This window comes from Hippocampus bargibanti, linkage group LG11 (genome assembly GCF_051943395.1).
Source record: "Hippocampus bargibanti isolate YZ-2025 linkage group LG11, ASM5194339v1, whole genome shotgun sequence".
NCBI lineage: Eukaryota > Metazoa > Chordata > Actinopteri > Syngnathiformes > Syngnathidae > Hippocampus > Hippocampus bargibanti.
In genome coordinates, this window is record NC_142744.1 from 12,319,093 (window position 1) to 12,342,891 (window position 23,799).

Below are 23,799 nucleotides of genomic sequence, written 5' to 3' on the forward strand. Positions count from 1 at the left end.
GATTGGGTTATTTTATAGGTAACTATGGGAAATTTTGCATGATTGTCACAGCACAGAAATAGATCCGTTCGAAGATCATAAATTATACTGCCGTGAAATTAGTATACGGTCAAGTTTAATTGAGGTAAAGAAATACCTTCTTTTAACTTTGTCGCTGCTCTCATTTTATATACGCTGCTTCTATAACTTCAAGTGAAGCAATAAGCCCAAAACTGTTCCAGGCAGGGCTTATTTACCTTTATTCACCCTTAAAAAGGAGGGAGATGACGCAAGCCGGCAGCAGACACTTGACGAGATTCTTTCAGCTCCATTCTGGGTGCAGCTTGACGCAGATGTATTTTATTTCCTCCTCTCTGATTCATAAAAGCTACCTATTCAGTACTACCACCCCCTGCCCCCTCTCCTTCACTTCCCCTCGCCGCCCGCCTGCCGTTTTTTTTTTTCTATGTGAGGAGGCGTGCTCAGACTGAGCGATGATAGAGAGGTTGTGGGGCAGAAACTGAGTCAGAATGAGATTGAGTGGGATTGATAGATGAGACATTTTGCAGATAAGACACACCCAGGGGGCTGTATGGCTGGCTGAGGTGCCCAAAGCAGAAAGGAGCCTTATATAATGAAGATGTATGCACAATTTTGTCATAGGTGTTTAGGAAAAAAAAAGAAGAAAAGGTGGTGATTTGCTGCTGCAAGGGCCTCTGGGCTTCCAAACTGTTTTTTAAAGTAAATAAATCAAAAGAAATAAATATAAATAAATAAGTAAGTAAATTAAGTAAGTTAAATTAAGTAGATTAAATTAAGTAAATTAATTATCAAAACAAATATAAATACATAAATAGGTAAATGAATGAATAAATACATACATAAATAAATGCTAAATACACAATTAAATTAAATATACTATACGCTGTACTATCATCCTGAACTCATTTTTGTATTTTTTTCTGCAAAACCTCACTTCAACCTTTTTTTTGTTTTACTACACTATGTCACTTTACATACGACACTACCTCACTTTACATTCACAAATTACGTGTATTGTCTGTTGTCAATTGTCTGTCTTTTTAGCCACATTATAAGTGCCTTGCACGCTGGGTCCAAGAGTAATTTCATCTGTGCCGTATGTCATGCATATTAGCATATTTGACAAAGTTGACTTTGACTTTGATAAATAAATAAATAAATACAGAAATAAATACATTCATAAAAATACATACATACAGTACATATGGGTTGACTAAACGCTTGCGCAAATGGCTGCCACTGCTTACCAACAGAAAAAAAAAATCCCATGACTTTAAAGTGTCCTTGAGAGTTTTGAAAGTCACTTAGAAATGAAATGTATGATTATTATGATTACATACATACATACATACATAAACAGAAATAAATACAGAAAAAAACATGAACGAACGAACGAACGAACAGATGAATGGGGATAAAGGTGGCTTTACATTAACAGTGTTTTCTCGATGATGATTTCCCATTTTTACATCATCCCCGTTTATTATCATAAAAATGCAGAGGGGAGGGTAAAACAATGATACTCTATTTCAAATGACTACGTTGACAGACACACGGGACCGAGTGATTAAAAAAAGCAGACACACGAGCAAACAAACAAAATGGCCGCAGTCAGCAGGGGCTGAAAAAACAAAACTGTGCCCGAAAAAAAAGTAAACAAAATATGCGAGGAAGGCAATAGAGGTAAGCAATGAACAAACAATGTGCAACAGTCCGGCATTGTCCGATAACAACAGCACTTTGATATCAGCTGATTAAAACCAGCAGTAAAATTCATACTAACAATCACCAGAGCAGCTGAGGAAACAGACAAGCCAGCATAATTGGCAGGCAGAAAACCAGGAACATTTTGACAGTTTAATCGTCCTCAGCCGTACTGGCAAATGACAAACAATAACTATCAGAAATCATAGCTGTAGCTTAAACTGCTACATTGTAAGTGTAAGAGATCAGCGTTTGGTGGATCGTTTCACCTTTTTCGTAAGGGGCCTGCATCTGTTGTTAGTAGTAGATCTTTGACGTCACAAGTTATCGTTGTGCACTTGCCACTGACCAACCCGAAAGTGGACTTGAAAAACTCTACTTGTCTCATTTTGAGGTACAGAGAATACTTTTTTTGCATCAAGTGTTTCGACTAATTGCTTCATACAACAAAGAAGATGCAAAAAGTACTTAAAAGTGTTCTTTGTGTCGTGTTATATAATTGGGTATTTTTGGGGTTTTTTTTTGTTTTAATTTCAAGATGGCGCCGCGTAGGTGGCTGCCTCGACAGTGAATGTTTACACTGTGAGACTAATAAAGGTTAATCTAATCGAAACCTGCTCCGGTTGGGCACCGCTTTGGCTCCCTCTGCAGGTTTTACTGACAAGCAAGAGAAAGAGAAAGAGAAAGATTGGCGGGGGCAAGTGGCGCAGGCGGGAGAGATAGACAGGTATAGTGTGAACCGGGGCAAGGAGGGAAGCGGAGTCGCGGCTCATCGCCGGGACACATTACCAAAAAAAAAGGTCAACGAGAAGATGTGATGGATTGCTGATGGCCGCCTCTCCTCCCCGTCATCCAATTACACATGCACGCAGAAGCAGGTGGTGTCTCGCCGGTCCTCCAGTCTACTACAACCTTTGCTGTCTACGTCTCTGCATTTTACGCGCCGGAGAAGGAAGAAAAGGGGACGTCATGATAAATAAGACGCCGAGCGTCTTTTTATTGCACCGCGCACCAACGCCGATGTGCAAGTGTAACCGGGACTGCGTTTAAATCCAGATGACTTGAAGCGCTCATCGCACGCGAGATTGTAACTACAGCACTTGATCGTTGTTGCACACCATGGCTGACCAGGTAAGGCGACACCTCCTATTTTCCACACACCGCCTAATAGCCTACCCTCGGACACGCGCGCGCACAAGCGCGTGCTCGATTTATATCGAACTAAGTATCCTTTTTTGGTTTGTTTTTCTTTTTTTCGCACACCGCTGTCTTTGTATGCTAAATAACTTCGCGTTCACCGTGCGTAGCTCAAAATTCACGCTCGTAAAAGCGTGAAAGTATGTTGCTCCACGAATGAGTTTTTGTTACTCTTTAGTCACGTCTAATATTTAACCGTGATAGCAAACCGTCAAAAAAAGAGACAAATCACGATTGAATGCCGTTTTTATACAGCATTACAGCCCTCGCTTGAGACACAGCTGCCTTGTTCACGGATGCAGCTGAAGAGCACAAGCACGAAAACATTGGCAGAATTAAATTTGCATTGCGCTGTTGTTTGGCCTAGTTTTTCCTCCAGCCTGCAGAGAGAGGCGGATTAACCCCTGACAACTGGCTCAGCCTGCGGTCAGGGTTACCTCAGCCTGCACGTATGGCTCCCCTGAGCCTGCTGACAACTGAGGCCGAGCTTAATTGATTATCCCTTTCAATTAATCGAATTGACCTTGTCGAGTAAGCCTCTGCATTTGTAAATAAATAAAAGATGACTACTGTGCACACAGCACTATATATAGGCCTGTGTGTGTGTGTGTGTGTGTGTGTGTGTGTGTGTGTGTGTGTGTGTGTGTGTGTGTGTGTGTGTGTGTGTGTGTGTGTGTGTGTGTATATATATATATATATATATATATATATATATATATATATATATATATATATATATATATATATATATATATATAGACAGTCTCGTCTGACTGTCTTCGTCTCCACGATGCTGCCGTCTTAATGAGACCAGACGCGTGAATGTGTCTTTTTATTTCTTTTATTTCTGCAACACAGTATGGCAGAAGGGTCGGGTGAAGTCGCATGGGTTTCGTCTTGTGATTAACTGCGCAATAGAAAAGCACTATGAAGCACATGTGCTCCAAAGTTCCACTCGACAAAACATGAAGTAAATAATGACACAAAAAGTAATCTGGACTCGAAATGAATAAGGGAACTAATTAGATAACACTAGACAGTATAAAAGGGGAAACAAAATAAGATATTGTCATGAAAATGCGCGTTAATCGAGACCATCAGAAAATTGCGACTCACCCTGAATCTCCTCGAGATTGTTCTGGAAACTATGGGCGGGACATAGTGCCACACTGTGCGCCGTTGCGTCACTTCCTTCATAATTTAATAATATTAATTAATAATGTGTGTGTGTGTGTATATATATATATATATATATATATATATATGTGTGTGTGTGTGTGTGTGTGTGTGTGTGTGTGTGTGTGTGTGTGTGTGTGTGTGTGTGTATATACACATATATATATGTATGTATGTATGTGCGTGTATATATATATATACACGCACATAGTCATCTTTTATTTATTTACAAATGCAATACATATATATATATGTGTGTGTGTGCGTGCGTGTGCAGGTGGATACGAAATCAGTTACCCAGTAATAAAAACAAGATGAGTTTATTCTCTGAGGTTTGTTCACACTTTGTAAAGCAGGTGTTAATTGAATATTGTCGTGCTAAAGTGAAGGAACTAAATGTCACATTTGGTCTAATTCTGTGACGGGAAAGAACTTGGCTCTGGCCTTTAGGCAAATGTGTGGAGATCTACAAGACAAAGATTGATTTTTGTGTTTGTGTAAAATGATGAGCGTCGACATTGCCCAGCTGTCTCTGCTTTGTTTTTTTTTTTTTTAGTTATTTTTTTTTGTTCTAAGCACATCCACCAGGATTTGTTTATTGTCTTAATCTCCCCTCTCCTTATCAATCTGCGGTTGTTTAACATCGACATTCTGCAGCTCCAAGAGTGTCCGATGCACTTCTTATACTTTGGGTCCTCACACGCACAGAAATACATCCAGTGATACCTCAGCTTACAAACTTAACTGTTTCCCAGAAAGTGTGTGTAAGGCGAAAAGTCAGTCTGCCAAACATTTATTTCCCATAAGAAAGCATTAAAAATGAGAATAATCCGTACCCAGGTCCCCATAAAACATAGTTTTCTACTAAATAAGCTGTAAAACTTCACAAAATATACTGTAGCATTATTATTATTGTTATTATTATTATTATTATTATTATTATTATTATTATTATTATTATTTTATGTTTAATAAATGTGCTTTTGTATTGTAATTACAGAAATAAACTGTAAACTGGTACTGTTTAATAAAGTCGGTTTTTTTACCTTTGTGATGGTCGTCGATGTAGTTGCCTCTTGATAATATCCGAGTGAAGTTGCCGTGCTTTCTCTGCAATAATACCCTCACTCATAATGTCCCCTGCCAGCTGCTTTTCGTTAATCCAAATCAGTTTTCAATCTCTTCCAGGGCACGTTTTTTTACATTGAATTTTTTTTGCGGCACACCAATAACCATCTCGCAGGAACGAAGCAATCAGTGACCTGTTGCCACACAGACAAATATTAAATTACCCTCCCAGTCTTTTCAGCACGGACACCAGACAGTTTCATAATATTGGGAGAAAATGATTAATAAATGTTTGTAAAATTTTTAATTTTAAAAAGGGCCATTGGATAGCATACCTGTTAACCTCCAGGGCTCCATGCCCTTACAAACTGTCGTATTTTCCCTTACAAAATACAAAATAATCGTACACCATTTTTTTTCAAACGTGTTTATTTATGTAGTTTAACATGTTATATTGTACATGTGTTTCGTTATATCATTCTATACATATTCTTAATAAATGATGAAATTACAAGTGTTGCTTAATTACTACGTCAACAAAGCGAAAGTTACGTTTGCTTTGTTCACGTGTGCTCGGAATGATGCAATGGGAAATCCCCAGGCGGCAGACGCATGTGCAAAGTAGCATCAAAACAAAAAAACGATTCCGAGATAGATCGCGGCGAACTCGTTTGACTTGATTGATTTGCCGTTTCTTTATAGTCGGTGGATACCGGATGATACCCATAATTGACAAATTTGCGCTTTTCCGTACAGATTTTCTTGTACCTCGTCCACGTCTTAAAATGCATAATAAACATACTTTGTACGGCAAAAACGTACAGATTGACAGGTATGGGATAGTTTCTCACGGCACACCTGACAATCTCTCACGGCACACTAGTTGAAAATCACTGGCTTAGACAACACAGAAACGCCCTTAGCCACATGTAGCAATGGTTGACTTAGCCTACTGGTACTGTGACACTAAGGCACACAAACGCACACTCGTTCGTGTTTTTCGATGATCTCCTTCTTCTGCTCGACCGTAATTTTCTTTTGTGTCCTCTTCGCCTTAACACTAGCCTGTGGTGGGGTCTTTTTCGGTCCCATAATTGCAAAAGTACTCCACTCGATAACAAACCGCGTCTGCATTCAAAGGGGGTGTGGAAAACTAGACCGCCAGCCACCGTGGCGCTGTGTGGTTTGGTTTGTCTGTTAGTTTGTATGCCAAGATTATGTTCTCGCGAATTTAATGTTCGTAAGGCGAAAAGTTCGGGAGCTAAAGTGTTCGTACGACAAGGTATCACGAAAGGTATTACGAAATGCCATTTGTTGACATCTACACTTTTTTTTTCTCTAACCCATCTAGTACAGTATGTTTCTCACCACCGCACCCCCCCTTCGACGAGGAAGCACACCCCTTCCCGTCAAGCACCAGCTGCGGAGAGAAGAGGCCGTGTCCGAGGACTGTGATTGGATCCCAGGATTGGAAGAACCCGCCACCTTACCGATCGTTGACACGACGTTGCCTGGAGATGAATCGTTCAGTCAAGCCGCCCAGTCCACTTACCACAGTCAGGGAGGGGTACTGAAGATGGTGCTTCTGGGACAAAACGGCGTGGGAAAGTCATCACTGGCTTTGTCTCTGGCCGGCCAGTCGGACAGATCCCTCTCCGTCGATTCTGAGACCCAAGCATGCGGTAATACCTCACCCGGGCGGTGTTGAGTGTGCGTGCAGTATGATTTGTTGGGAAAATTGCACCTTTCGGCAAAGCGGGTGATACACACTACAATGATTCAGCCATTTTGCGGCCTAAAATGGACAATGAATCAGTGAGAAACATTTGGTACATAGATCCTTTGCAACATGTAGGGTGAGGCACCACTCCGTAAATTATTTAGTGCTCAATTTACATACGTGCACATGGTAAAGACCCCTCCCCCACCCCCGCTTTTCTTCCTTCTGCTCCTTTGACCTCAATTAGTCAATAGAACCGCCTGTCAAACCGCAATGTTTACCGGAATGTTTATAATAATTCCTCAATCACCCATTCGTTGAATCCCTCCGTCGCTTTCCACAAGGGGCATCTTCACTTTTGTCACTGCACTCAGATTCACATCTGAAAACATTCGATTAGATTAGATAAAATTAGATTAGATTAGATTAGATTAGATTAGATTAGCCTTCATTAGTCTCGCAGTGGAGAATATATGTCACCAAAAAAAAAAGAAACCACTTGTAAGAGATTTAATTTGCACTTTCTGATGATCGGGCTGCCACGGTTTCAGTTTTATGAGTGATTTTATAGCGATGAAAATATGGCCTGATCATGTGATTGAGAGTAAAAGACAAGCTCGGGTTGTTTGTGGCTAAAATACGCGAGACATTGATTTGAGGCTTTTCCAATTTTTCTGCTGGCTTGGGCTTTAATTTGATATTTTTAAGCTCATAGTTTGCTCAAGAACAGGTTTTATAGCTTTGTTGCAGGAATATAAACAGTTAGTGCTAAAAAAAATGGCCGACTAGCAATGGATCTGCAACCACCCTAACTGGTTGCAGTCGAAATATTTCACGCATTTATTTCTTCATTTTTTTAAATCTGACATAGTTTTAACCTTCAGGATCGACGCACCCTCCACGTCCATTCACACTATCACCATTTTCGCTCGCTGCCAAATGAATGAAACTTGGATGTGACAGCCAAGGACATTTTCTGGAACTTTGATTGGCATTTTCTGAAATGTTAACAGAGGCTGATTTTTCTTCGGAAAGCAGATGTGACAGTTGACATTTGATTTCAGTTACAATGTCTTTATTCGCCCATTTTTGTTTTTCCGCATGTTATTATACATACCGCCGTCTCATGCGGTGAATATTTACCGCCACTATTTGACTGCTTGCTTGCAGGCGAAGGCTACGAGTGCACGGTCACAGTTGATGACGAGGACAGCAAAATCATCATTTTTGACAATTGGAAACAGGTGAGTGCTCGCTTTTCACCTTCCCATGTCAGACGTGAGTTGTGGCGCCTCACACACAGCTCGTTGGCCTCGCAAACTGGACTTTATTCAGAATCAGAAAATCTTTATTCGTCCCACAATGGGGAAATTTGCAGTCCACAGCAGCAATTTGAAAGGGGATCAATAGCTTTATTGATCGCTATTTCGCAGGGACTGCAGTATAAAATAAACAGCAGCATAAGAGGATGGAAAAGTTAGCCTTTCGGGATGTGCGGCTCTCTATTTCAGAGAAAACTGAAGACTTTTAACTCATTCAATGCCATTCCTGAATTTATTCGGTAATTTATAAGCATGACATGGAATGCCATTCCCAAATTTGTTTGGGTTTCTTTTTTTCTTGCGGTGGTGTCGATAAAGCGCTTTTCTGACCTCCGGCAATGTTTACCTTCCACGAGGGGGCAGCATTTGCCTTTTTTCCATGTTAGCGCTTTGTTACAGCTTCCGCTGTTGTTAACACGTTATATAAATCTATATGTATGTATTTCATTGTATTTTACGGCCGCCCCCATTTCAAGCTCAAATATCTCCAGACCGATATAATTTAGGGATTAATTCTTTTTTTTCTCATAAAAGAAAAGAGTCTAAGGTTCCTTACACTGAATTAAATGTTTATGTATGTTATTTCTTTTTTTTTTGTTCTTTTGACTTCAAGATGGCGTCGGAAGAGTGTCTGCCTCCTGCATTTGGGTTTTCTACTTCTTTTTTTCCTTTCCTCTCCCTTTCATAACTTTGCTGCTGTGAAATGTAAAATTCTCCACCGCAAGACGAATAAAGGTACATCCAATCCAATCCAATGTGGTCCTAAAATTCAATATTCTGTCAATATTTTTTCAAGCTCCGGTCAGACCTCTGGCAATGTTTTTCTCTCCCACGAGGGGGCAGCATTTGCCTTTTGTACAGCTGCCCCCACTTCCACTTCAGATTAGTCTAGAACCAAATAAGCTTGACATAAACTTTTTTTCCTGATTAACTAAGACAGTCTAGGGTTTCTTACCCTCAATTGAATGTTTATGTAGTCCTGAAACTCAGTATTCTGTGGGTCCTGCAATTTGATTGAAAATGACAAAAACCCTGGCACTAGAGGGGACACATTTTCTCACATTGTCTGGCAGTGAATGAGTTAAGTGCGTTTTATGGTTGTGAAAATACTAGCAAGAATGTAAAAAATACAAAAGATGCGAAACGATTTGTGTAAATGATGCGTGTGAAACAGATCACATTTTTCATAGCATGATGTCATCAATGGTTATTCATCTAATTGGGAGTACAACTCAGCCTGATGTAACCTTGTCCATATGTCCACCCAGGCCCTCAAAGGTTCCCACCTCCAGTTGAAATTATTCATGCTCGTCTTTGAGAACTCGAGTGTATGCTTGGCCTCCTTCTCTCTCTTCTCCTCTAATTGTCTTGACTTTCCGGCTTGTGGTGGTCATCCGATCTGAGGAAAGCGATCCCCTTACGCCGACTGTCAACTTCGTCCCGTTGCCATTTTTCTTCTCTTAACTCTCGTCGAGCATTGATACTTTTGCTTATTTTATAATACAGTAAAGTCTCGTTATATCGATATCGGATATATCGATAGTCCCGGTTATATCGATACTATTTCTATGCACGCACGGAGAAAATTACATGCAAACAGGGTCGGATATATCGATAGTCCCGGTTATATCGATATTTTTTCGGACTCCCTTGAATATCGATATAACGAGACTTTACTGTAGTATAATTATTGATACAAGGCGAGGGTATGAAGCGGGCCAACAGAGCGCTCGGACAAACTCTAGAGCCGTTATCAGTTGGGGAGGATGGAGGGGGCCGAAGGGCTGGATGACGTCCTAAATACTTATCCATCAGTGCATGTTCATATGGCCTCTTTTTGTTTTGGATGAACAGTACGTACGTGTATAATCCCAAATCCCAAAGGGAGGGGCGTGTGCAGTCAGATCTGCCGCTGCCGCATGACATATGATGCCCCCCCCCCTCCTTCCATCCCCTCTTTGCCTCCAATTCTTTAGTGGCAGGGCTTTGTGGCCCCATAGTGAACTTCATGCATGCTCCATTGGACATTGCACACACATACATGCACACACTAGCTCCTGTTTCCACAAAGACATACGGTCCTGAGTTGGTTTAATTATGCATAAGACTTGGCTCATCATCCAATTCGTGACTGTAGGGCAGGGGTGTCCCAACTATGGCCCGGGGGCCATTTGTGGCCTGCATATTATCACAAATAAATCTTCTGCTCCTTTCGGCTTTTCCCTCTTTACTCATTCACCGCCAGACAATGTGCAAAAATTTGTCCACTCTAGTGCCAGGGTTTTTGTTATTTTCACTCAAATTGCAGGACCCACAGAATATTGACCTTTAGGACAACAAAGTTAGCGTAACAAGTTAGCGTAAGCAACTTTACACTCTCTTCTTTCATCAGAAAGAAAGAGTTAATTCCCAAGTTATATGAGTCTGGAGTTATCTGAGCTTGAAATGAAGGCGGCTGTACAAAATACAATACAATCCATACACATTGATTTATATAGTGCTTTGACAATAGCTGAAGCAGTAACAAAGCTCTGACATGGACAAAAGGCAAATGCTGCCCCTTCATGTAAAGGAAAAACATTGCCAGAGGTCTGACCAGCGCTTTATTGGCAACTCCCCCTCGCACACTTTTGAATTCCTGAATAAATTCGGGAATGGCAGCGAATGAGTTAAAATAAATAACTAACAATGAAATAAATAAGTAAATAAATAAATATATGCACAAATAAATAAATAAATAAATGTAACATTTCCCAAAAATGTGAAGGTGGGCAGAATGTACTCTATTCATAGATACCAATCATCGAGTAGTCAAATAATAATCAAAAACTTGGAAACTCTTCCACTATTTGCTCTGCCCCCTTGATCTAATTCGCTGCCATTCCCGAGTTAATTCGGGAATTGAAAAGTGTGACGTAGAATTTGTTCGGGTTTTGTTTTTTCTTGCGTCGTGCAGATAAAGCTGGTCAGACCCTTGGCAATGTTTTTTTCCCTTTCTCAAGAGGGCAGCATTTGTTCCAGCTTTGTTAACGCGCGATATCAATCAATATGTATGTGTTTCATTGTATTTTGTAAAGCCGCCCCCATTTCAAGCTCCGATAACTCCAAACCATATAACTTAGGAATATTTTTTTTTTCTGATGAAAGAAGAGCGTCTAAGGTTCCTTACGCTGAATTGAATTTTTATGTAGTCCTAAAACTCAATATACTGTGGGTCTTGCAATTTGAGTGAAAATGACAAAAACCCTGGCACTAGAGGGGACACATTTTCTCACATTGTCTGGCAGGAAAGAAGTTAACATAATGCTGATAAAACGTTTCAGACTTATACAAACATGATGTAACTGCTTTTTTGACTGATTTTAGCATGTTTTCTTCCATCCTTCCGTTTTTCCTTATGCAGCCGTAAAATGAAAAAGTCTGGACTGTGGGGTGTCATTTTCACCCGGGCCAACGTGATCAACACTTTTTTTTGCCATGCAAACTGTGAAGAGATCTTCTGGCAAGCTGTTAGATCCCCCTACCCCCCTCCCCCTCGCGATTGTTCCTTTGAGTGCTTTCTTCGACTGCGCTGATTGACACACGTAAGGCCATCAACACCACCGAAACACTTCACAGCGCAGTGTCGACACTCGACGCTGCGTGCAAAAGTGACAAAGACATCGGCGTACGCATGAACGTGGGTGGGCCAGACGGCTTGGCTCTTTTCCACGTGGTTGACCTCACAAGGTGGCTTTTAAATAAGTCAACCGTGATACCAAAAATAGAAACCCTGTGACCCGGTCTTGCGCCCTGCCAGCTGATAATGTCTTGCACATGTAGACGAACTTCTGTGATGCTAAAAGAGAACATCTGCAGTCAGTTACGTAAAGGAACATGAGAGAAAATGAGGTCAATGAAGACCAGAAGGGTCCTTGCCTGTGGCTGTCCTAGCTCGCGTCGTTTATCGTCCTGTATTTTTTCTTCCCATACCAGTATCACACATCTCCGTTATGACGTGATGGATTTCAATTCCAATATTGACTATTGAGTCTGTATAGGCTCTCAGTCGTATAGGAGTGGTCCATTTAGTAAAAGGTTTCTTATGCCGTTATCTATACTTCTTTGAAGGTGTCGGACATATCGCTCCTCATCCGAAGAGCTTCATCAGCGAACTAAAGTTGTGCTGGTAACTCTGGCCCTATATATATATATCCCTAATGGACAGATGTGGCAGTGCCAGACCTCTCTGTTCTGATAGGTCGCTGCTCTTAGGTTGGGTGAGCAGTAGACTACTCCCTGAAGCTAATCTGATTAGTTCTTTTGTGCTGTCTGATTACCTCTAATATTCTATGCCTGGCTCTGATTGCCCCGTTAGCTCTGGTATCACCTTATTAGCATGACTAAGCCTATGTGGTAAACAGGTCTGTTGTAAGCACGGTCTAAATTAAACCTTAAATCATCATGGTGATTTAGGATTTGCTGTTTTACAAAAATTGCTTGTTTTACTCCCCTTTAAACCATCTATTTTCTTTCGCTAATATTTTAACCTCAGTGTCACCAAATGAGGTGTTGCTATCTTTTAGGTGAAGATGTACAGCAGATTGAGGCCCACTAGTATTGACCCTGCGATGTTGATAACGTCTTTTTTGAGCATTTGTTCAGTTTCCTTAATTTATTGCTCTTTACAATCTTCATTTTTACAATGTAGCGAATAAACTACATTACTTTGTTTTTCATTTTCATTACATAGAATTAATCAGATTGGCTTCAGGGATTAGTCGACTGCTCCCTCAACCTTATAGCAGGGACCTTTCAGATCAGAGGTCTGACACGGCCAACCTCTGTCCTTTAGGGATGTAGGGCCAGGGTTACCAGCACAACTTTAGTTCCCTGACGAAGCTCTTTGGACAAGGAGCGAAATGTACAAAACCTTTAAAGAAGTACAGATGATGGCAGAATAAACATTTTCCTCGATTAACTCATGAGGTGATTGACAAGTCTGTGAGACATGAGAGGTTCTAGGTTGGGACCACCCCCACCCGACACCTCTCTGAAGGCTCCACCTTCTTCCCATGGAAAATGGAGATATGAAATTGAAATCCTTTTGGATTTTTTTAAATGAAAATGAAGGTCAGTCAGCATTTTTGATGCTGGTGGGGTTTGACGGATAGCTCAGGCAGATGGAGGGGCGGTGGGACGGGGGCAGGTGATGAGTCAGGATGGGCCAGATGGCCTTGACTCGTCTTCTCCCTAAGGGGCGGGTGTAGGGGGGTTGTTTTCTCTGCAGCAGTAAACAAAGAACAAGATGTGAACTCAGCATTCCCGGCCACTCCTCTTTCGCCTTGTCATCCTATTACCAGATCTCAGCCGTGTGAAGAAAAGCGAGAACTTCATTTGCATTTTTCACATAGTTGGGGGTTCTCCTCACTCCTGATCTCCATTTTGGTCACTTTCATCCCCGTAATCTTATGGAGCATCTTGGTGACTTTCATTAATTTCTTTTTAATTTACATGCACATCACTCTTTATTTTGGCACCATGAGATGCATCGGAACTTCGGTTTCTATGTAAAATCTTTCAAGATGATGTACTTGCTATGTCAGTAACGGGTATCGATTTCAGGTCTGAGTTGTAGAGAATTGTATGTTCCGCACACACGGGGGGTGGAGGGAAGAGGATGTCGGGGGACTCTCTAAAAATAGCGACATAATAGTTAGTCTCAAGGAGGAGTTGCACGTCATGCAAATGATGTCTGATAAGTGAGTAATCATTGTCCTCAATTCAAGTTTGTGTGGCTTCGCGTTGAGCTTGTGGTTGCTTGTGACTTGGGGACAAATAATAATAAATAAATGGATAAATAAAATATTGATAAAAAATAATAAAGAAAGAAAGCATGAATTTATCCCAGGACGGAAACAAAATGATTCCAGTGCATCTGACAGTCCCCTTTGAAGCCATTTATCTTCATTTATCTATTACAATTTCTCCATGATATCAACACAAATGAAAAAGCAAGAAGCCATTTTGGGCGATTGTCCATCCTATCAAAATCATCACTATGCCTAGCTAAGCTAAGAATTTGTTCGTAAATTGCTTCAGTGCTATATTTTGTATGGAATGTATGGTTAAGTTAAACACTGAATGGGAAAGTTTAAAACATAGACGCTCTCACCGTCGTAAAATAAATTCACACCTACTGTAGTACGACAATATACAGTAAAGTCTCGTTATATCGATATTCAAGGGAGTCTGAAAAAATATCGATATAACCGGGACTATCGATATATCCGACCCTGTTTGCATGTAATTTTCTCCGTGCGTGCATAGAAATAGTATCGATATAACCGGGACTATCGATATATCCGATATCGATATAACGAGACTTTACTGTATATCCTTGGGTCTTCAGAAAGCCATGACTAAAGCTGAATTACGTGCCAGCAACCATTACTTTTTGTTTTACATCGCGTCCTCCTGGAGCGTCAACTGGGAAGAGGGATTTCCTCCACGCCCACATACTCTACGCAGCCAATCGTAAGCAAGCTCGGCTGATCGGGGCCTGAACTCGTTAGCAACACTTCAGCATAGCCATGCGTTGATTGGTCAGCCTTGGTGTCCGTCGGGTAAACATCCAGCCATTGAAACCTCCAATGTGTCTTAGTGTGTGAAGCACAGTACGCAGCCAATCGCAAGCGAGCTCGGCCGGAAAAAGGCCCGCAATACAAAATCTAACTTACAGCATCTCTGTCCGAACATTTTTTGACATACTCTATCCGCAAAAATGTTCATATGTCACAATATTCATAACTAGGTTCGTAAGTTGGGGAGCTTCTGTACCTACAATGCATCGCACATCCTATAACGCTCCAAGTGGTCAAGTATGGAAGTAATTGGATTTTTGATCTACTTTTGACATATTCCACTCCAAAAACGCATTCCTGTTTAAATAAAAATGCTGTTGTGTGATCCAGCCTATCGCTTGTTATGTAGCACTGGTGTTTTTTTTTTTTTTTCTTTCCTGTCTGTGAGGTGGTTCTGCATGGGGGGAGTCGTCCATGACAGATGGCGTGCTCTTGGTGAACAGACCGAAGCTGCTTTATTAAGAAGAAGAAAAACATGCCAAAGGTTGCCACCATCCTGAGTTACTCTGCCTCTGATTGCATTGAATTGCTTTCGAACGGAGCTCTCCTTTGAGTTTGTCCACTTTTGCATTTGTGTCATTCCTTTTGCTAAGCTTGTTTTCATTCCTCTTCCTCCCTGATTGAGATCGTGCCAGGAGGCTGGTGCACCCCCTCCCCTCCCTCCGTTTGCTCCCTGTGTCCTTTCTAGTGCCCCATAAAACAGATCGCCAAGACACTCACCACAAATATCCCTCTCCAGGGTCTGATCCAATACTCCCGGGCCATTTGGGAGATGAGTGAATTTTTCATGGGGGGCTAGAGCTCTCCCGGGGGCAATCGTTTACCTTGGGGACGATGGATGTAGGGCAAGGGCAGTTACACACTTGCGCACAAACACTTGCGATCCAAAGCGCTGAAGGGAAGATTCCATTTTTTTCCTGTGAGGATGAACAGCATTTGTAATTGTAATTTCGTTTTGTTTGGATTTGTTAGCTGGATAAAAAAGCATGCCTGTATTAGTGTTGCACATGGGTGTTGGCTTTGGATTGGATTGGATTTGCCTTTATTAGTCTCGCAGTGGAGAAATTTACATTTCACTGCAGCAAAGTGATGAAAGGAATGAAAGTAGGAAAACAAAATACAGGTGTGTTGCTTTGTGTAAGCGGGTTCGGTAAATGATACAACTTCTGGATAGAGTTGAGGTTCTTTATTAGGACGGCTGTGTTGGTTGGAGGGAGAAGGCAATTGACATGTGTCGCTCTCGTCGGCTCTCATCAGACTGACTTGCAGCAGCGCGCATGCTCCTTTGATCTAAAGCCAGGCATCACTAGTAGAACATGCAAATACGATTTGCTCATATCATTACATCTCCCTTTCTTAATGGAATTCTTTACTTTTAACAAATGTAATGAATTTAATTGTCAGTAATTAGCAAACTTAAACTTGAATAAAGTACAGTAAAGTCTCGTTATATCGATATCGGATATATCGATAGTCCCGCTTATATCGATACTATTTCTATGCACGCACGGAGAAAATTACATGTAAACAGGGTCGGATATATCGATAGTCCCGGTTATATCGATATTTTTTCGGACTCCCTTGATTATCGATATAACGAGACTTTACTGTATTTCTAAATTTTGCAACAATAAATGAAACATTCACATCATTTTTTTTTCACCATGATCACTTAGAAAAACATGTTAAATGGTTTCAATCAGTCTCTCAGGTGGTATCACTTTCCTTGAGGACTTTCGGATAGCATGTCCTGGATTTAGAGGTGTTACAACAGTCTCTGTTACAGTCTCTGTTCGTTGACTTGCTATGGTTGGTTCTTTGAGAAGATCTCGGCGGTTTCTTCTTAAAACAGCACCTTCCTCTGTCTGAATGTTGTATGACCTTGGTTGGACCTGACGCAGAACAGTTCCTTTCTGTGACCATGTGTCTGTTTTGTCTTTGTACCGTACTTGGTCACCGGTGTGTAGTTCAGGTAGGTTCCGTGTTCCTCTGCCATGGTAGAACTTTTGTTTTTGTTTCTGTTGTTCTTTGATCTGAAGCCAGGCATCACTAGTAGAACATGCAAATACGATTTGCTCATATCATTACAACAGGAGCTGTTGGAAAATGGTTGTTATAAAATGAGATTACCGTATTTTACAGTGTGTAAACTGCACGCAAAAGCCTTGATTTTCTTCAAAAGATAACCCTGCGCTTTATACGCAGGTGTGCCTTATATGTGAAGTAATATCGAGTCACAACAGGTCTCAGAACTCCTGTCAGCCAGCAGTCACTGATCCATTTCCAACTGTAGAAGAAATAGTTCAGCCTTTACTGAAGCACCTCATAATGTGGTGTGCCTTATATTTGGAAAACCTTTATCTATTTCTATATTATTTTTGCGCCTTATATATGGAAAAAGTTTGAAAGTACACCATTCATTGGGGGTGCGCCTTATACTCCAGTGCGCCTTATACTCCAGTGCACCTTATACACCAGAAAATATGGTAGTTATTATTGTCATTACCCTCATTTTTTTCCTTTGCTTTCTGAATTCCCAAATTTTAGTCAAATTTTGTGATTTGAACATGTGGTCAACCTGGCAGCACGTTAGCATAGCGGTTAGCGTGTATACTTCCTTGTGCTTAATTTTAATTCCAATTTTCAAAAATGGCAAAAATAAGACCGAACAAAACAAAAATGCAATGTGAAAAAGGTTTTTCAGAAATTAAATGACAGGCACTATAACATGAGACATTTTCCAAAGGTGGACCACCGATCCATGCCTATAAACAGCAGCTAATCGATTCGAGGCCAGAACGCAAGAAAAATGGCCGTTAGCAAGTGGAAGTTGCTCTTTCTGCTCCAACCACTCCGGCTAATTGAACCTCTGTGACAGGAAAACCCATCGGGATGTTAGTGTTTGCTGCTAAAAGGGTCATGCGATTTAAAGTGGAGCGTGACATGCTTGGAATGGAGTTGAACGCCGCTATAAATTTCAGCGTCACCCGTTGCCTTTCTTATGGAGCAAGGACAAATTTCCACTTCCATTGATTGCTTCCGCGAGATCTTTTAGTGTCCGTCTTTGCCGTCTTCGTCATATTCGGCGTAGTGCCCTTTTATGTGTGTCATGCTCACCCCTCATGCCGTTGTGCGGCGTGGGTGTGTTTTCACAGGACCTGTGCGCTCTGCAATGTGATGTGTGCATCCTGGTCTTCTCCGTGACGGACAGACGAAGTTTCCATCGCACCGCGCAGCTCCGCCTACTCCTCAGGGAGTCCCAACCTCACACGCCAATCATCCTCGTGGGCAACAAGAGCGACCTTGTCCGTTCTCGTGAAATCAGCACTGAGGGTAGGTACGGCAATTGGAATCACTCGCGTCCACCTGCACACAAACCGCAGCCCTCCCACAAAAAGCCATTATGCAGCTACGGCCTCGTGTGCTATCTCGCCTCATCCAGGTGGCTCGCGCTTTCTTTTTTCAACACGTATAGCAACGGTGCACATAGGTTTTTTTTTTCGTCACAGCAGATACTGATATTGTAGGAGGTGAGAATCTGGATTTCTTGAATCGACGACATATGCACAAAATTACTGCTAATAACTGAGTGTGATATGTATCTATGAATGTGCGTATATACTGGATGGATTAATGGATCAATGGATGGATACATACTGTAGATACGATGGATGGATAGATGAATCGATAGAGGGATGGACGGACGGACGGACAGACAGATCTATTGCATGTATCGGATCGATTCGATACGATAGATAGGATGGATGGATTGGATGGATACGATAAATGGATACTATCCATAGGTACTGTAGATACTATCGATATGTATATACTATCGATAGGTACATACTATCGATAGATACTATAAATACTATCGATAGATAGATACTATAGATACTATCGATAGATAAAGAGATAGAGAGATAGATGGAAAGCTGGCAAAGTAACTAACCAGCTAGCCTGCCAGCTTGCTAATTAGCTAGATAGCTGGGTGGATGGTTCGATAGATAGACAGACAGACAACCACGGCGCCATACCAGGTCGCCTACTGGCTAATGTTGTTATTTTAATAACAAAGGAAACCTACAATGTCAATCATTGTCACCAAAAAAGAACTCGTCTTTTATTTTTCCTCCCTGAAAGAAAAAAAAAAACCCTGTGCACCTCACCACAGCTCATGCCAGAAAGACAATCGGCACTGCGCCATCCTATCCGTGTCTCTGTTTCCATCCAACACAATTACCACTTCCCCGTGGTCAAAATGAAATGATGCTATCCAGTGTGCCTCGGAAAAGTCCTGATTGGATCTCTCATTTTAAAACGAGATGATAAAGAAATTGAATGCTGACAGATTCAAGCTCTCTGTCATTTTTTTATTCTATCTCTCGCCTTGTCAGGAATCAGGATTTAGGTAATCCTTCGCAGAGGTCTTTTTCTTCTCAAATGACAAAAAAGGAATTAGTTTTGAGCATGATGTATGTATATTATGCAAATGTGTCTGAGCGTTTATGCAAAATATTCATGAGAACCCCAAACGCTGTTTTTTTTTTTTTTGCATCAGAGGCCCAATCCAGCGCCATGATGTTTGACTGCCACTACCTGGAGCTCTCGGCCTCACTGGAACACGGCACCAATGAGCTGCTGGAGGCGGCCGTCCGGGCCGCCAGGGGAGACTGCCTGGGACCCACCTGGGCGGACGGCGACCCCGCTTCGGGCCGCCGGGAAAGCTTGACCAGTCGAGCCAAGCGCTTTCTGGCAGGGCTCGTGCCGCGCTCTTATGGCAGAGAACGCGACAGAGGACGCTATCGGGAGATGAGCCGACAGCGGGGTAGCAAGATCCTTCGCCAGAAGTCTCGCTCCTGTCACGACCTCAGCGCACTGTGACATACAGACCGGCTCTAGACATGCTTCAACACGTAGATACACACGCACATGCACACACACTAGTAATGACCGAGTGGGAGGTGAAATGTGAACAGCAAGAAGATCCATCGGAGCAAGAATTGCAGGCAGACAAAAAAAGGGGTCTAACCCCTCATTTAGGTCTGTCAGGCTGAAGCTTTACGGCCCCACGTGCTGAATGTCCTTCAGATCAGCCATTTGGAGACAAAGCATTTGATTTGAGCGTCTAATGATGAGCGGGGTAGGAGGGGGGATATGGGCTCAAAAGAGTACGCAGGCGGATGAATCAAATTCATGGAAGAACATAACCTTGAACATACAAAAAGCCCCGAATCAAAAAGGGAACACGCTGGAAGGAGTTCAAGAACATCGTTTGGATTCACTTTTGACCTCTAGGAAATAGCACCTTATGTTTTTCACCTCAGGAGGGCATATTTTCTCCTTTATTTTTATTTATTTATTCATTTATTTATTCAGTTGACTGCATCCCTCTCAGAGCGCGGCTGTGTATTCTCTTGCAAATAATCAGGGATGTGAAGACGAGTGGCAAAGTACCTCCAGCCTGATGACATATTCTTCTTTTCTTGAGGAGCGCAGCCATATGAGGTTTTTATTGTTTTTAATACATACTGCATTTTCCGATGGGATGGGGGATGGAATTGAATCACACTGCCACATACCACGTGCTCTTTTTATCCAATGGGAGATGCGGATGGAAGGACATGAAAAGGACAGATGGACGGATGGAAGGGTGTAACAAAGACACACACATTCAAGTAGCACGCGCCCATGATGCAGACTTGATTAGCAAGCTCACGTAAACATTCTGTGAATCCTGTTTCATAGTATGCTCAGTAGAGACGGCTGGCCCTGGACTTTGATGGCTTGACTGGACCTCACTAGCCAATAGGAAACGCACAATCTAGCTAGGAAAACTATCGCAAAAGCAAGACCCTTTATTTCACCTCCTTATCTCCATTTTTGCCCCCTTCCTCTTCCTGAGTGTTTATCTCTCATGGTTGCCCAAGCCATATGATTGCTGATTGCACCGTAAACAAATCAGCACCGAGAACCCTTTACCGCAAGAAGCAAAGTCGAGAAGGAATAATGGGGAGCTTTGGGGTCAAAGGTGACTCAGATCACTTTGTTTGATCATAGAAAAGAAAGAGTAAGTCCCAACTTCCCTGTAGATGTTTCATTTTTGGTCATTTTCCACTGGCATTTTCGTGACGTATGCTCAGGCTGGGCAGATGAGGACGTTTTGGAAACGATATCTCAAAAGGGGGGCTGGCTGTCTGCGACACGAGCCCCGCTTGTTGGTCACACTCGGTTGACCACTCACGTGGCTTCCCACTGAATAAACTTTGCTTTGACGTCCCCAACGTTGCTCTTGTTTTGTCCTCTGTGACGCTCTCATCACTCCATCGCATCTACCAGCGCTGAACTTTGTTTGACCCCGTGAATGGAAATTAGCATGAAAACCAGCTCGGCTTAAGAACGCAAAAGAGAAATCGTTTGAGATCCACCATAAGAGGAGCCGTCGACTGATGTTCAACGCTTAGATTTAGAAGAAGCAATCATATTGTCACTACGCTGCAAATTGTTAATCCACCGACGGCAGGTCACAAGTCTGAATAGCAAAAGGCCGGTTTGCTCCAGTCGCAGGCCCACAGAGCAAGCTGCCGTTTTGAGTTGGTGACACTTGCACGTATTTCTCAGCTATCAAGGGGAAGACCCTTGAGAGGAAGAAAAACTGGCAAAGAGACGGGGACTTTGGAAAGAGAGCAAGAGAAAATAGGTTAGAGAAATGCTTTGAGGAGTAGCGGTTGCTTGGAGACTGTCGTCTAGGCGACCACGGGCCCCTAAGTCCATTGGTATTCTCCATATTCACGTTGACCTTTTCCCGTTTAACTCGTTTAACCAGTCGCTGAATGCGACATCATTGTGAGGGCAGCAAGTTGTGTGTGTGTGTGCGCGCGCGTGAGTGTGTGCCCATGTTTTTGTTTTGTTTTTTCAGGTTGGATTTGATGTCACCAATGATATAAGCCAATTTCATCTTGTGACACCGGTCTCACGCTGTGGCAGCAGTCCTCGATCTCTGGGTTTGTCTCTGACTCATTCAGCGGGTATGTACACTGAAATTTCTCTGGCAGGGATGAAAATGACATTTGGGCAGTGGGGGGGGGGGGCAGATTGCTTAAAAGACAAACGCCTCAATTGTTTGCCACTTAATGATTTGTTAGCTTGAAAAGAACGACCATGTACAGTAAGGCGTTTTTGACCCGAAAAAAAAAACGACCATGTATAGTAAGGCGTTTTTAGCCTGAAAAATACGACCATGTGCAGGAAGGCATTTTGTGCTGAAAAAAAAACACGTATAGTAAGCCGTTTTTACCCTGAAAAAGACGACCAATGTATATATAGTAAGGGGTTTTTAGCTTGAAAAAAAAACGACCATGTATAGTAAGGCTGGAAAAAAAACCCACCATGTATATTAAGGCGTTTTTAAGCCTAAAAAACAACCATGCACAGTAAGCTGTTTGAAGCCCCCCCCCCAAAAAAAACATATATAGTAAGCTGTTTTAAGACCGAAACAAAACCCACCATATATAGTAAGCTGTTTTGTACTGAAAAAAACACCATGTATATTCAGACGTTTTTAGCCTGAAAAGACGACCATGTATAGTAAGGTGTTTTAGCCCACCCAAAAAAAAACATATATAGTAAGCTGTTTTAAGACAAAAAAAAACCCCACCATATATACAGTAAAGTCTCGTTATATCGATATTCAAGGGAGTCCGAAAAAATATCGATATAACCGGGACTATCGATATATCCGATCCTGCGCCGAACTGCATTAAACAAAAGCCGCCAAAAGAGGGCAGCCAAGCGCCATATAAGAAACGGAGCTGGCCATTAGCTCCCCTTTTTTTTTGGGTGAGAGATGTTCCCCCAATGTTGCCTCAAAATGGCACATATAATTCTTTAATGATTGTAAACATGTATGCTTTAATCTTCAGAACTACAGTGTATTTGAAACATATTAATAACTGGATGTGTAACAAGAAAGCATATTATCCGAATCTGAAGCCATTGTTTGGATTCACAAGCAATGCAAGACGTCTTGGCGTGAAGTCATTTTTATTTGCATTTGAATAAAAAGTGACATCGGCTGTCCTATAACATACAGTATGGAATGTTAATAATTTTCAAAATCATCGCGCTTCAGCAGACAAAACAAGAAACATTGTTGCAAAAAACGATTGCATTCATATACAGTACAGTGGGCATGTACATAACACAACAGGGAAACTGCAACGCTTACATCTTACTGTATTATGTATACAATTTAAAAAAGTCATCAATCTTCTTCTGCTTCCCATTTTTACCTTTTAACACAAACACTTCAATCTCGTCTGCTACACACGAGCTAGCGTCTGAAAATGAAAATGGCTCTGCTACACGGGTGCTGGGCACGTAACCAAGTCACCTGACCAAGTCGACCAATGGCGCGACTGATGGCGTGACACGTAACCAAGACACGTGATCAAGTTGACCAATGGTGCGACCGATGGCGTGTCACGTGACAAAGTCACACGGCCAAGTCGACCAATAGCGCGACCGATGGCGGCTCATGTGACCAAGTCGACAAATGGCGCGACCGATGGCGGCTCACGTAACAAGACACGTGACCAAGTTGACCAATGGCGCGACGGATATATCGATAAACAACAAAAATGGCCGGCGGGGGATGAAAAGGAGCACCGTAATAACCGGATTATCGTAATAACCTGGTATCGTACTAAACGGTACTAATTATACATAAAAAGACTAGAAATGTGCAAGGGAAATGAAAATAGTATCGTAATAAGCGGTACTATCGATATAACCGATATCGATATAACGAGACTTTACTGTAGTAAGCTGTTTTGTACTGAAAAAAACACCATGTATATTCAGGCGTTTTTAGCCTGAAAAGACGACCATGTATAGTAAGGTGTTTTAGCCCACCCAAAAAAAAAAACATACAGTAAAGTCTCGTTATATCGATATTCAAGAGAGTCCG

General features: G+C 41.9%; 1 protein-coding gene across 1 annotated transcript; it reads left to right on the forward strand.

Moving 5' to 3' along the window:
- Window positions 1-2,088: 2,088 nt before the first annotated feature.
- rem2 (RAS (RAD and GEM)-like GTP binding 2) lies at window positions 2,089-21,910 on the forward strand. Its single transcript, XM_089007451.1, has 5 exons — window positions 2,089-2,856; window positions 6,518-6,848; window positions 8,057-8,130; window positions 17,987-18,164; window positions 19,393-21,910. The coding sequence occupies exons 1-5, from the start codon at window positions 2,845-2,847 to the stop codon at window positions 19,713-19,715; spliced, it is 918 nt and encodes a 305-aa protein (XP_088863577.1). The 5' UTR covers window positions 2,089-2,844; the 3' UTR covers window positions 19,716-21,910.
- Window positions 21,911-23,799: the final 1,889 nt, after the last annotated feature.

What these genes read in the sequence shown, in the direction of transcription:
- rem2 (XM_089007451.1), top strand. An exon ending in TTCTGAGACCCAAGCATGCG is followed by an intron (nt 6,849 to 8,056) that starts GTAATACCTCAC and finishes GCTTGCTTGCAG; the next exon opens with GCGAAGGCTACGAGTGCACG. An exon ending in TTTTTGACAATTGGAAACAG is followed by an intron (nt 8,131 to 17,986) that starts GTGAGTGCTCGC and finishes GTGTTTTCACAG; the next exon opens with GACCTGTGCGCTCTGCAATG.